Source organism: Thalassophryne amazonica, unplaced genomic scaffold (genome assembly GCF_902500255.1).
Source record: "Thalassophryne amazonica unplaced genomic scaffold, fThaAma1.1, whole genome shotgun sequence".
NCBI classification, from domain to species: Eukaryota; Metazoa; Chordata; class Actinopteri; order Batrachoidiformes; family Batrachoididae; genus Thalassophryne; species Thalassophryne amazonica.
Window position 1 is genome coordinate 240,995 of NW_022986242.1, and position 14,786 is coordinate 255,780.

Consider the following 14,786-nt stretch of genomic DNA (forward strand, 5'->3'; position numbering starts at 1 on the left):
AATAGGCACAAGGGTGGAGAACCTTATCGGACTCCCCGCTCTGGGACAGCACGGCTCCTATCCCTGAGTCAGAGGCGTCCACTTCAACAACAAAGTGGCGGTTAGGATCGGGCTGCACCACAACTGGCGCAGTCGAGAACCGGCGTTTCAACTCCTTAAACGTGGCTTCGCCCTGATCCGACCAGGTGAAGGGGACTTTTGGGGAGGTCAAGGCTGTCAGGGGACCAACCACCTGACTGTAGCCCTTGATGAACCTCCTGTAAAAATTTGCGAAGCCGAGGAACCGTTGCAGCTTCCTACTGCTTGCCAGTTGGGGCCAATCTCTCACCGCCGCTACCTTGGCCGGATCAGGGGTGACGGAGTTGGAGGAGATAATGAACCCCAGGAAGGACAAAGACGTATGGTGGAACTCGCACTTCTCGCCCTTCACAAACAACCCGTTCTCCAACAACCGCTGTAGGACCTGACGTACATGCTTTACATGGGTCTCAGGATCTGGGGAGAAGATGAGGATATCATCCAGGTATACGAAGACGAACCGATGCAGGAAGTCCTGCAAGACGTCATTTACCAATGCTTGGAACGTCGCGGGGGCGTTAGTGAGGCCGAACGGCATGACCAGGTACTCAAAGTGACCTAACGGGGTGATAAATGCCGTCTTCCATTCGTCTCCTTTCCGGATCCGAACCAGGTGATAAGCATTCCTAAGATCCAGTTTAGTGAATATTTTGGCTCCATGCAGGGGCGTGAACACTGAATCTAAGAAAGGCAACGGATATCGGTTGCACACCGTAATCTCGTTCAGCCCTCTATAATCAATGCATGGACGGAGTCCGCCGTCCTTCTTGCCCACAAAAAGAAACCAGCATCTAACAGGGAGGAAGAGTTCCGGATCAACCCGGCAGCTAAACAGTCCCAGATGTAGGTCTCCATTGATTCGTGCTCGGGGCGTGAGAGGTTGTACAGCCTGCTGGACGGATACTCAGTGCCCAGGATCAAATCAATGGCACAATCATACGGTGGATGCGGGGGAAGCGTGAGTGCCAGATCTTTGCTGAAAACGTCAGCAAGATCGTGGAATTCAGCCGGCACTGCCGTAAGATGGTGAGGGACTCGAACCTCCTCTTTAGCAGTCGCACCGGGTGGGACCGAGGATCTTAAACACTCCCGGTGGCAGGTTTCGCTCCATTGAGCCACAACCCCAGACGGCCAATCGATCCGGGGATTGTGCTTACTCATCCATGGATAGCCCAAAATAATCCTGGAGGTAGTGTTGGGAAAGTGTAATGACACGGACCCACAACAGGGGGCGTAAATGAACGGACAATGAAAATGCCAAAATATAACAATTTAATGTTGTGAAATGTGCACAACTTAATACAGATGCTGCTTTTAGGTAACAGTCAATTAAATAACAGGTGACGTGTGGGCAGGCTCGAGGATAGGAGACGCCTGTCCAGAGAAGAGCCGGGCCCCACACGATTTCCACTGCCAACGGAGACCTGCAACACACCGGAGCCGCCAAGTCCTGAGGCCCCAGGTGGCCACCGCCTCCATCTGTCAGATCTGGTACTGCTGGCAGGAAGAACAAACAGGTTATGTGGGTGTGTGTACACCCAGCAAACAGTCAGCAAAAATACAGTTCCTTCCTGAGGGAAAAACCTCCACCTCCAAACACAGGAACTCAGAGTACGTGCAGTGCCTTATGTAACACTTAATCAAGTCAGGAGTGAGGAGTGGGTACGCAAACTCCTTCCAACTTCCACAAACTCGGCTACAAGCTGCAAGTGTACAAAAAGGTTACGACTGCAAAAAGCTCTGCTGCAAAAACGTGTGTGTACGGCACAGAACGGCTGAGTTGATTACCTGTCGGGTAAACTGATAACTCGGCAGAGTTATGGTGTCTCTCCCAGGCTTTTATGGACGTGATGTGGTGATGAGATGATGACTGACAGCTGTCAGTTCCGGCCCCCTGGTGCTCCTGTGCGGCGACTGCGCCCTCTGGTGCCTGAAGCCCTACATCAGGCAGGGCGCCCTCTGGTGTTGGCCAGCAATACCTCCTCTTCGGGCGGCCCACACAACAAAAATGTATGCCTCTGGATGACTTGGGTGATATTGGCCGCGTATCAGTATGGGGTTAAAAGAAATTAGGGTTTTTTTTGTGACCAGTTCTCCTTTGCCTGCAGAGGATAGAGCGGTTTCTTCTAGAAGCAGTTCTTCTCTGTTTGTAGAAGGTAGTACTACACAACTGTTCACCTTTGTTTACCACCTTAACGGTCTAAAAACTATCTGACTGAAATTTATCAGAAGATAATTAGTCCGATAATGGTTTTCAAAGCTATCTGAAAAGATAATCCGATAATAAAAACTTTATCTTCGATAATTATCGGAATCTGATTATCGGAACTGTGCCCACCACTGGGTAAAGCGGTAAACGCTGTACTGACTGTGAGAGTGTCTGGTAGAGCAGTAACTGCGGTATTGACTGGGAGTGTCTGGTAGAGCAGTAAATGTGGTACTGACTGTGGGAGTGTCTGGTAGAGCAGTAAATGTGGTACTGACTGTGGGAGTGTCTCGTAGAGCGGTAAACGTGGTACTGACTGTGGGAGTGTCTCGTAGAGCGGTAAACACAGTACTGACTATGGGAGTGTCTGGTAGAGGGGTAAATGCGGTACTGACTGACTGACTCCCAGTCAGTAAACGCAGTACTGACTGGGAGTGTCTGGTAGAGCAGTAAACACAGTACTGACTGTGGGAGTATCTGGTAGAGCAGTGCCTCGGCCTTGCGTTTCTCCTCATGGTACGCCTGAGTTCTCTCCTCCACCAGCTCCTCCAGGTTGTTGGCGTACTGCTCCATCCGAGACAGCAGGTTGTCCAGGATGTTGGTCCTCGACTCCCTAAACACACAAACATGCTAATCTGTCACTGCGAGGATTTACTAGCTGAATCACCATAACAACCATCCCTTTTTTATCCTACGGTCACATTAACTACAAATGATGATAAGTATCTGGCTTTGTCGCTTGATGGGTGTTCTTGGGGCGTGCACACTACATCGTTGTAAGATGTTAAGTAAATCACTTCAGAGGTCTTGTCTGGTTAACCAGCATTTTAAGTGTTTACTTCTCACTACCTTTTCCAAATATACACCAGGTAAAATAAGTATTGAACCAATCACCATTTTTCTCAATAAATATATTTCTAAATGTGCTATTGGCATGAAATTTTCATAATCCACATGAGTACAAAAATTATGTGTGATAGTGACACAGGGAAAACACATTGAACACAGAGAAAACATACTGAACACATGAACAAAGAGAGGTGCAAAAAGGCATGGAAAGACAACCAGCTGAAATCTGTCAGTAATTTGAAAGCAGTCCTTCCCCTTGTCAGTGCAAATTAACATCACCTGGTTCAACTAAAAAAACATGTCTCATTATCAAGGTATCACACATGAAACATCTAACGATGTGGTAACAGTGGTGAGCACAGCTAACTAAAAAGTTAGCATCAATAGCCGCTACTAAAAAGTTAACTTTTATAATGCTAAACCTATGAACTGTTAAAAAAATTTAGCGGATGTTACAGCTAACCTTTAGTACTGCGTCAGTACACTGTCAGCTTCTGATAAGCCAATTTTGAGTTTAAGCACCGCCGAGGCTTCTGATTAAAATCAAAGGCAATCACAAACCCAAAGCAAACAACGAGCCAGAGCTTTTCTCTTCATGCACTCTGCCCACTGTTGTAAGGAAGTGTCACTTACTTTTCACCTGCAATGACACAGACGTGTGGCAGGAGACATGAAAAGCAAGGTACTTTTCACTCATGGTTTCATGAATCATTTCATGAAACTTCAAATGACATTTCATGAGACTCATTTCCCATAACGCAATTTGGCATGTGTGTCTGTTAATGTTCAAACCTTCAGAATTAGTGCATTACTTTAAAAGCTATGTGCAATATTTTCACTTTGTAAAAATGACAGTTGCCATTAATGTTGATAAACTGTCCAGAATTAGTTTTGTTTATAAATGAAACCATGATTTCAGGGTTTATAAATGTTTTTGACCGTTAAGCTTTACTCACTATGCCAGCAAAAAAAATATTTGCGGAACTAAATTTAGTGGAAGCTAGCTGGTCCGCTAATGGTTTTAAAAAAACGTTAGCTGAAAAGCTAATCTGGTAACGAAAAAGTTAGCTTTGCTAATTAGCGGTTAATGGATTAGCAGAACTGTGCCCACCACTGATGAGGGGTAAATGCAATGAGCCCTCAAGATTTTCACAACCTTATTGTTGCAAAACATACTGATGGCATTGACTACGGAAGGATTTCTAAACTTCTTAATGCTCTGGATTATGGCCCCAGCAGTGCTCACTGCTGGGGCCATAATCCAGAAGTGCAAAGAACATCATTTCACCATAAAATGGCCACAAACAGTTGCTCCTCACAAGATTTCTGACAGAGGACTGAAAATAATTATAAGAGTTGTGCAAGAGCCAAGGACCACTTGTGGAGAACTTCAGGTACAACTGTTTCAAAGAAAACAATAAGTAGTGGACTCGACCTCCATGGCCCGTCTGCATGCTCACCACACAAGACTCCACTGCTGAAGAAAAAGCAGGGTGAAGCTTGTTTAACCCTCTGGGGTCGGAGGGCATTTTTTGGACAGTTCACTCGCCTGGCATAAATGTTTTATTATTGTTGTTAACAGCTCTCCCTGCCTCCCACAATCAAGTTTTATGTCTCTTTTTTCAGGACAAGCTGTTCTTTCGGTATATGCTATAGTTGTGTTTTATAAGTGTAATAAAGATTTGCAATCAGAAATAAGAAAAGAAAAAGTAATGTGGAAAATAATTTTCCACACACATTTATTCAAAACACACAGCAAACTATAATAAACAACTGTTTTGACACTTTATAAAGGTAATTTCAGCTCTTGTGTGAAAGACTGTACAACAAAAAGGTTCAAACAATAAACACAAATGCACATTTTGAACAATATATAAAAAATAGTCTATTCATTTTGTTTGTCTTCATCTCAAAGCAAGTTCTGTCTGCTACTACACAAAGGTCACATCACAAACTGCTACTTCTATGAAGTTGACTGTGTTCTGGAGTGTTCTGTGCTGCTCTGAAAGCAGCTTTGACACTTTGGCCCACTTACACACTGAGGTGCAGCCCCTCCCCCCTCGCTCCATTGATATGGTAAACAGTGCTTTACACCGGAGCGAGAGAGCTTGCCCCAGGCGTATCCAGTAACATTCACAGGTAATGAGGAGTGGAGCATCTCTAAAACTCACACACTCTGTGTTTAAGCACCTGAGATTGTCATCAGAGGCCTCCGTCTGCTCCATCTGCTCACTTTCACTGATCGTTGTGCGTAATGGAGCAGGGTGCAGTGGAGCCAGCAGCCAGATGGCTATTCAAACGGGCCAACTAGTAACACATCACTCCTAAAAACGATCTTTGGTTTATCACGTGAGGTAAATCTGCCCTACGATTGGATTTTGGAAAACCATGTGATGGTGAACCAATTCCAATTGGACACTCACGTTGGGCACATCATCACACAGCTTCTATGAGGAGTACACAGATGGCCGACGACTAGCTCAAAAGTTAAGTATCTAGTTTCTATCTCATATCATTAAAAAGTTATTTATAATTTAGTAAAGCTTGGTCTCAGCTGTCGTATACAATGCCGGCCCCAGAGTGTGAACATTTTCTGCACAATATATAGACAAACCTGCAAAATACTGGGAGAATATATTCTGGACAGGTAATACCAAACTTGAACTCTGACACACCACAAATGTCACTGCACATCAACCAAAATACCAGACCAACACTGAAGTTTGGAGGTGGAACATCATGGTGTGGGGCTGTTTTTCACTGACAAACTTCATGTAATTGAAAGAAGGATGAATGAAAACTGGACTGAGACATTCTTGATAAAAATGTACCAGGATGGTGAAAATGAATCAAGGGTGGACATTTCAGCAAGACAGTGATCCCAAACACACAGACAAGCAAACGTCCAGCTGGTCTCAGAGAATGAAAATAAAGCTGCTAGAATGGTCCAGACAATCAGCTTACTAGAATCCAACAGAAAATCTATGGAAAGAACTAAAGATCAGAGTTCATAGAAGAGGTCCACAGAACCGTCAAGACTTGAAGACTGTCTGTGTGGAAGAATGGACAAAAATCACACCTGATCAATGCATGTGACTAGTTTCTACACACACGAGGTGTCTTGAAGCTTCATTACCAACAAAGACTTTCAGTTAGTGTGTTCAATACTTTTTTCCTATGTCATTCCATTTTATTTAATTTCTCTACTTATTTGTTTTGATTTTGTTTTATGTGTGGACTATTTGGGTTGTTACCAACATCTGGTCAAAATTTCATGTCAATAGCCTCTTTAGTTTTATATTTACTGAGAAAAATGGTGATGTGTTCAAAACTTACTTTACCTGCTGTACAGAAACAAGCTGTTTTCCACCATCTTGGTTTATTTTGGTCCAGCAAGCAGCTAACTGACGTCACTCCGTCTTTCTTTTTCTGATTTCTGTCCCTGGCGGCAGAGCGACTGCTGTCTTGCCCCTGAAAAACGTCCGATCTCATTGAAAACGAATAGCGGGTTGTTGCCGGCTGTCATTCGTAGCTAAAGTGACCGTAGGGTTAAAGGGGAAAAAGTATTTTAGTAATTCTGTTAATTTTTCAACATGGTGATTCAAATGTGACATTTTGGCAGCTTTTCGCATTAAGACATTTCACCATGTAATAGCCTCCAGCCTCCTGCAGATGGCACTGCAGGCCCAGACTGTGCTGCACACTCACTTGTTCTGCTTGCGGAGCAGCAGCCGGATGTGGCTGAACTCGGGTCTCTCTGTGGGCTCCTCAGCCCAGCAGCGCTGCATCAGCTGACCCAACTCGGGACTGTGGATCTGCAAGTCGATGGCCGGCCTCAGGCAGGGCCACTCCCCCAGAACCACCCGGTCCGCGATCTCTGCAGGACAGACAGCTGCTTCACAGTAATGTGCTCCTCTGGTAAAGTCCTCTTGTGTAGTTGCCATGGTAACACAATTAGAGCTCAGACAAATCAAGTGTTGGTTTTTACCCAAATTTCTATAACTCTGGGTTTTTTGTTATCCAGAGCTGAAGAGATCCTCACTGAAAATAAGAGCTAATGACAGCAGAGCTTGTTTGCAGTGTTTGTTGATTTTTGTGCGTTTGTGTTTGACCCCGTTGCTCTCTGGGACATCCTGAGGATTTGTGGAATCCCCAAGAGTTTGCTGGACATCAGAGGCAGCGTAAACACAGGTACTGTGAGCGCTGTGCAGCATGGGGCGGAGTCTCATACCATGACTGTGTTAAAAGCCTGGCTGAGTGGTGTGACCAAAACGCACTCATTATAAACTCGCCCAAGACTGAGGAAGTCATCTTTGGCCAACCTCAACTCACCACTGCTCCTGTGGTCATACATACATCAGGAGATCAACAGTCTGACTCTTTCAAATATTTAAGAGTGTATGTGGACAGCGCCCTCTCCTGGAGTGTTCACATAGACTATCTGTGCAACAAGCTGCAGCAGAGAATATACTTTTTAAGAAGACTTCGAACCTTTGGAACCAGTCCAGTTATTCTGGACCAGTTCTACACAGCTACCATTCAGAGTGGGTTGCTGTGTGGCAGCTCTGTGTGGTTCTGTGGCCTCTTAGTGCAGTTGAAGAACAGGATACTGAGGCTCCTTAACATCTGCTCCAAAATTGTGGGCCAAATTCACTGAGCTGTGCAGGAAATGAGCCTTACGACTTGCGGATAAAATCTCTACAGACTCAGCCCATGTTCTGAACAGTGAATATGAGCTTCTTCCTTCTGGGAAGCGCTACAGAGTGCATCGTTACAGGAGGAAGAGATACAAGAACTCTTTTGTGCCACACTCCATCACACTTTTAAATCAGAGGGAGACCAAATGAACACGTTGTTGCAGACCACACACTAGTTTTAAAATTATTTTGTGCTGAGTGTTTTATGATGAATGTTTGATGTGTTTTTCATGTCTTGGGGCTTCGGCAGTTTATGTAAGTCGATTTTCCGTTTTACGGACAATAAAGTTTTATCTTATTTGACGTGGTCCTAGGGGAGTCTGGCAATCATCAGGGATGTGTTCTGGGTCCTACTCTGTTCAGTGCTTTGCATGGACTTAGTGTTGAGTCAGGTTGTAGAAACCAGCAGCGAGGAAAGGCTGACTGACCGACTTTGCAATGACGCTCTGATCTTTGTGGAATCAGTGGGGATCCAGGCTTTAAGTGACTTCCTGGACTCGACCATCAGAAATGTGTCTGTAGGTGGTGAAAGACATTCACTGTTCACAGACAAGTTAAAACAAAATCACAAAAAGTGCTTCTTCACAATTCAAGAAACACTTGAGTGGTGGGGGGAGGTAGTAGGCAAACCACTTTTCTAGGGTGGTTTTTCATGCTGAGCAGGAATCTGTTATTGGCCAAGCCCAAAAACTGGCTATTTAGGTCACTAATTAAGGTCAATTATATGCCAATGAGTGTATAATTCTAAATTTAAAAAATACTTATTTTGACATCTTCTATCCATATACAGTATGTGACTTATTTGTGGTGTTTCGTAAGCTAGAACTATAACAGATCATCAAAATCTTAGAATTAAAGGAATTGTGAAGGAAAAAAATGCACACTTTTGCAAATATCTCTGTAACGTGTCTGTGACTTTTAGTTTCATATGATATTATACATTTTGCTTGATTATGCTAGTCCTCAGTGTACAGTAAGGAAGCATTTTCTGCTTCTGCTGGTGGTGTGACATCCTATGGTGAATAAAACAGATGTGTTAATGACCTAATTTGCATATTAAACATACAGGTAAAAAGGTTAATGAGGCAATTTGTTACATTGACATGGTTTCCATTTTCCGTAGCACCAAATTCTGGGCCCTAGGTAGTAGCCATATTGAGCCCCCCCCCCCACACACACACAGTTCTTTTTTATTAGCGGAAAAAACACATTTCTAATGCGTAGTAAAACCAGGTCTACATCATGTATACCTTAGATCACACCTGGGAGTCAGAACCCTTTTTAAAAGTTGGGGGAACAATATTGAGATGGGGGGTCTGAGGGACCAAATTGCAGCATTTTCTAGAAAAATGCTGCAATTTTGTGCATCCCCGTGCATTTTAACAGAGATATACCCCAATGTTAACTTGACTACAAATTAGGGTTTGGGATATAAGATCTACAGTCACAGCAAAATATCTAATTTAACGCAATTTTCAAAAATAAGTAATTAAATAAAAGTAAGTGTAATTCATCGCTTAACAGTGTGTAATTCTCTTTGTGAAGAAAAAAATACATAATCCAATATTCTACAATCAAAACATTAAAGAACAGATTACCCATCTTATAGTTAATGTTATTCATTAAACTCAGTCCATATTAATAACAAACAGACTTCCAGAATATTACTCCCTTAACCTACAACTTGTAGGTTAAGGGAGTACTGTACTGTCTTATGAAGTAATATAAAATAATGTCATAATAAAAATGATATATTTTATAACCCTGTATTTGAATATGGGAGGGTTTATTGTAAACTGAAGTTCTTTACCAAGTTTATTGTCTTTATTGCTTTTTTGTTTGGTATGTTATTTAAAGTTTTAAGGTAGGTGTTGATTTCAATTATCCATAGTTTAAGAAGGGGTTTAGATTGACTGAATTTAGCTTTGTGTATGTGATATTTGCCAAGTAGTATATATAGGTTTACTAGGTATTGTATATTTTTATTTTTATATTCACAGGAGGTGATTACATTATGATTGGCTATTTTAATCCCATGATTAGTTTGATTATGAATAAATTGTTGTGGGCTGGGGTGTTTGGCTGGCTTGGTTTTTGTTTTCTGTTTCTCCCACCAGGTGGTATGCATTCAGGACTGAGTGGCTGAGCATTAGGACCTCACCCTGAACACCTGAGGCTTGTTTTCACGTGCAGGTCATCAGGACTCACAGCTGTGGTGTATTTTGTCTTGATCAGAGATTGCTGCATTTAAACCTTGAATGCACAGTGTGTGATTGCCAGAGACTCGACCTTGTGAGCAGACGTGTGAGATCGACGTCAGGAGAACAATCTCACCATCACGGACGCAGAGACCACTCCAGGTTTGACGCCACAGTCTGTGAAGGAGGATTGGGTGAGGTCTCACGCTCTTCAGCACACTTCCTGAGGTAATTCGGTTTTTGGTGACATTTATGAAGTAATGACAGTGGATTTGGTGTCCCTCACACCTTGTGTTATTGAGCTGTCACGTTATGCTAATTGTCTAATCAGCTTCTGCTGCAGTGGAGATTTGAACTGAGTTGTTCCGTGCCTGCAGGGTGAGAAGCTGATATATATTTAAGCCAGGAAGTGTTTGCTGATTGCGTGCACCTTTGAGTTGTGTCTCTCTGTGTGGAGTTGGACTCACCTCATGTTTTCTTTCTTCACAGACTTGGTTTGTCGCGGCCACCTGGGGGGTGTCGGCGGGGTCCCTGGGTCCGAACTGCTGTGGCTCCGGACCGTTTGCGCTGTTGAGAGCGCGCCGTGTTTCCACCTCACCAGACTACGAACTTTTTGGTTGTTTAGCACTGCTCACTGTTATGTTTATTAAATTCTGTTATCCTTTGAACCGTGCTCTGCTTATTTTATACTGGGTCCTTTCAAACGCTGGGTCGGTGCTCCGACCGCGTCCGAAACATAACAGTAGTCTCTGGCCATTTAACAATGGACCAGCGGAAGCAGAGACGGTATTTTTGCCGGGAAGGCTGCAGCAGATGTTGGAGTTGATCCGGGATCAGTTGCGGGTGCTCTCCGCCCGGGTTGTGCGCGTTGGTGCATGCATGGCAGAGTTTACAGCTTGGGTCGCGTCGCACCCCGCTGTTACGGCTGTAGCCCCGTCTCCTCCCGTGCAGCTGGCTCCGACGCCTGTTGTAGCAGCCCCGGTGGTATTTAGTTTGCACTTTAAGCTGTTTGTTATAACCTGCTGTTATTTACAGCAGTGTGAATGGGTTTTTACTCTGTTACCACGGGGATTTTCTTATTTGGCACTTTGGCTCCCTCTGTTGGTGACAGAGTCACATTACCGTTCAGGTTCAAAGGATGGAAAACAATGTTTTTCCATTCTTTGCACTTGACGGCGTAGGCCAATGTTAGTTTTTTTTATTGGTCTATTATCTGTTTCTTGTTTTAGTATGAGGTGTTTTTCTCAGGGGTTAATTTGTTGTTTTTCTGGGTTTTAAACAGTGTTGCCACAGTTACTTTGAAAAAGTAACTTAGTTACTTTACTGATTACTCAATTGTAAAAGTAACTTAGTTACTTTACTGATTACTCAATTGTAAAAGTAACTAAGTTAGATTACTAGTTACTTTTTCAGTTACTTTTCCCAGCTGCCGACAACAACCCTCTGCCACCTCAACATGACAATGATACCTGTTTTGCCAAAACTCACTTTATAGTCACCCTTTCTTGACTTCAATGAAAATAAATACTTGTTTTATAAAAAGTAAAATAAAGACGTCTTTCTTGACCTCATATTTAACTGTTGACAGCACTGTAACAGTAAAACTTGCAATTTCGAGCCTACATTGTTTATAAAGGTAACTATTAAATTCTAACATTTTTCTAACATTTAAATTCTCTCTAAACATTTTACTTGTCGAAATTATTATTATTATAAGCAATATTAGTTGTAGTAAAAAACGGCTTCAAAATTGCACCTTTAATCTAGGGGTGTTGTGAGGGAGGGGGCACATCCTTGCCCCACGCCCCCATTCCATCTAGATTCGCCCCTGCTTTGGCGTTTGAGCACAAAGAATGGATAACATTTATTTATGCAGAAAACGACCAGATTTACAGGTAAGAAAGTTTTATTGCGTTTTCACATCATGTGGTCCTCAGAAAGAGAGTTTAGGTGCATTTGAGTGGAAAATAGTGTTAGTTGTTGACGCATCGCGGAGGATCAGCTGTTTTTAACGACCAGATACAGAGCGGCTCAGCTCAGAATTCTAAATAAAGGAGGAAAAAAAGTATAAAAATGTCTTTGTAAAGTTCAGTGCAGGTGTGCTGATCACCGCGCTTTAAGAGGTGAGGACGAGTCGAGCAGCTGCAAAAAACCGCGGATTAAAAGCTCACAGCTCGCTTAAAGTGGGCAGTTCAGTCGAACCCCGACCTCCTGCCCACGGACCAAGTTTAATGCTGTTATCGACCCACAATGAAAAATAATAGTAACGCACAGTGACATGGAGAAGTAACTTTAATCTGATTACTGATTTGGAAAGATTAACGCGTTAGATTACTCGTTACTAAAAAAAGCGGTCAGATTAGAGTAACGCGTTACTTACCGGTATCACTGGTTTTAAAGCACTGTCTGTGGTCTGGTGGAGTTGAAAATGCAGGCTGTCTGGAGCATAGTTTGACCCAGGTGACATTATGTTTGTCTGTTGGTCTTTTTATTTCTTTTGGTTTCACCTCCCAGGGTTTGATGGGACGGTCCTCTGGGGGGTGATGGGGGGGTAATTGGGTTGTTTTTTCTTTTTTCCTTTTTTTTGTTTTTGTTGTTCCCTCTCTTCTCCTCTGGCTCCAGCCGTGTGAGCCGTACGTTGTCGGTGTTGCTGGAGTGGTGCAGTTTGGTTATGCTGGGCGTTTCCCAGGTAACCTCTGCACCCGGGAGGGGGGGGGGGGGGGTTGGGGTATTTTTTTTATTTTTTTTTTACTTCCCTGTCTTCTCCTCTGGCCCCAGCCGTGTGAGCCGTAGGTTGTCGGCGTTGCTGGGGTGGTGCAGTTTGGTTGTGCTGGGCGTTTCCCAGCTAACCTCTGCATCCGGGGGGGGGTTCGGGGTGTTTTTTTTGTTGATTCCCTGTTCCACCTCCGGCTTCAGCGCGCCTTTGAGCCATACGCCATCGGCGTAGCTGAGGTTTGGGGCAGTGGAATATACCCGCAGCTGGTGGCTGGTTTAAAAGTCAGAGGGGTGGCGCCGTCTTGTGCCGTACGCCATTACCACTGTTCCACTCCTCCCGGTTGACTTTTGGGGTATAGTCGTGGTTGGTGACACTGGACGTACTTCCAGTTTCCACTGCGCTGAGGGGGTGGGGTTGGGGTTGTTGTTTTGTTTGTATGTTTTTTTTTTCCCCCCAGTTTCCGCCCTCAGGGTGTGACTGTGGTGTCCTCTGGGGGGGAAAGGGCTGTGGGTCCATCTAGCCGTAGACGGCCGGGGCTGGGTCTGTTAGTCATGAGGGGGGGGCGTCTCCTGGGTTTTGATGGAACGGTCCTCTGGGAGGCGCTGGGAGTCCCCGTGGGTGACTTTGGATCCCAGAGGGACCTCGGCTGTGGTTATTACTCCTGCAGCTGGCGGGATGTCCTCTGGGGGGTGTTGGTCCCTACATGTCGTCCGGGGGGGGGGTTAGAGTTTTTTTTTTGTTTGCAAGCTTAAGTTTGGGTTGTGTTTTTTCTTTTCTCCTCTTCCCAGGGTTTGATGGGACGGTCCTCTGGGGAGGGGGGGTTGGTATGGTTGTTTGTGTTTGTCTTTTTTTTGTTTTATGACTAAGCAGACTTTAACACACAGTCGGAAGAAGGCTGAGTGCACAGGTTCAAGAACTCCTGGCCAAAATTATGCAAAGTGAACAACTAAAGCAAGAGTCGACAGGAATGAACGCAAAGGTGGAGACTCTAACAGGTTTGCTAAATGAAACAGAGGGCAAGACCAATAAAGTCAACAAAGGATATCTCTGCACTGAAGTGTCAGCTGCGGAGCAGTCTACTGCAGACAGGCTCAGGGTGGGAAAGGATGAGCTCCAGGATGAGAGTGATGGTCTCGGCACGGAGTTCCCTGTTGACAGAGAAGAGGCGGCTGGAAGCGTGCATTATCCAGCTGAGGGAAGAGCTGGAGAGGCTCAACATTGAGATGATCAATGACTGCATGAAGAAATTAACATTGCAGGTGGAGCAGCTGATGATGGAGCTGTCGTCAGGGCACAGTAACGCACAGCTCCTGGAGACGGGCCTTTCCCAGCTGGATCGTCAGCACAAGGAGCCGAAACTGAAGCTGCAGGAGGTGTTTTTTTGTTCCCAGCCAACATTCCAGCCATGGTCCCTGGAGGGGGGCTTTGTTTTTTCTGGCCCAGGTCCGTGTGGTCGCCGGGAGGCTTCCCGTGAGGGTGGGGTACTGTTGTGGGCTGGGGTGTTTGGCTGGCTTGGTTTTTGTTTTCTGTTTCTCCCACCAGGTGGTATGCATTCAGGACGGAGGACGAAGGAGGATTGGGTGAGGTCTCACGCTCTTCAGCACACTTCCTGAGGTAATTCGGTTTTTGGTGACATTTATGAAGTAATGACAGTGGATTTGGTGTCCCTCACACCTTGTGTTATTGAGCTGTCACGTTATGCTAATTGTCTAATCAGTTTCTGCTGCAGTGGAGATTTGAACTGAGTTGTTCCGTGCCTGCAGGGTAAGAAGCTGATGTATAGATTTAAGCCAGGAAGTGTTTGCTGATTGCGTGCACCTTTGAGTTGTGTCTCTCTGTGTGGAGTTGGACTCACCTCATGTTTTCTTTCTTCACAGACTCGGTTTGTCGCGGCCACCTGGGGGGTGTCGGCGGGGTCCCTGGGTCCGAACTGCTGTGGCTCCGGACCGTTTGCGCTGTTGAGAGCGTGCCGTGTTTCCACCTCACCAGACCGCGGACTTTTTGGTTGTTTAGCACTGCTCACTGTTATGTTTATTAAATTC

The 14,786-nt window shown here is 44.7% G+C and overlaps 1 protein-coding gene across 1 annotated transcript in view; it reads right to left on the reverse strand.

The window, feature by feature from the left end:
- LOC117505756 (atrial natriuretic peptide receptor 1-like) overlaps positions 1 to 14,786 on the reverse strand; it is a 301,825-nt gene that overhangs the window by 33,470 nt on the left and 253,569 nt on the right. Inside the window, exons 14-15 of the mRNA XM_034165299.1 lie at positions 6,842 to 7,010; positions 2,751 to 2,897 (exon numbers count right to left, since the gene is read on the reverse strand). Coding sequence (XP_034021190.1) covers positions 2,751 to 2,897; positions 6,842 to 7,010 — 316 coding nt within the window. The remainder of the gene's footprint in view (positions 1 to 2,750; positions 2,898 to 6,841; positions 7,011 to 14,786) is intronic.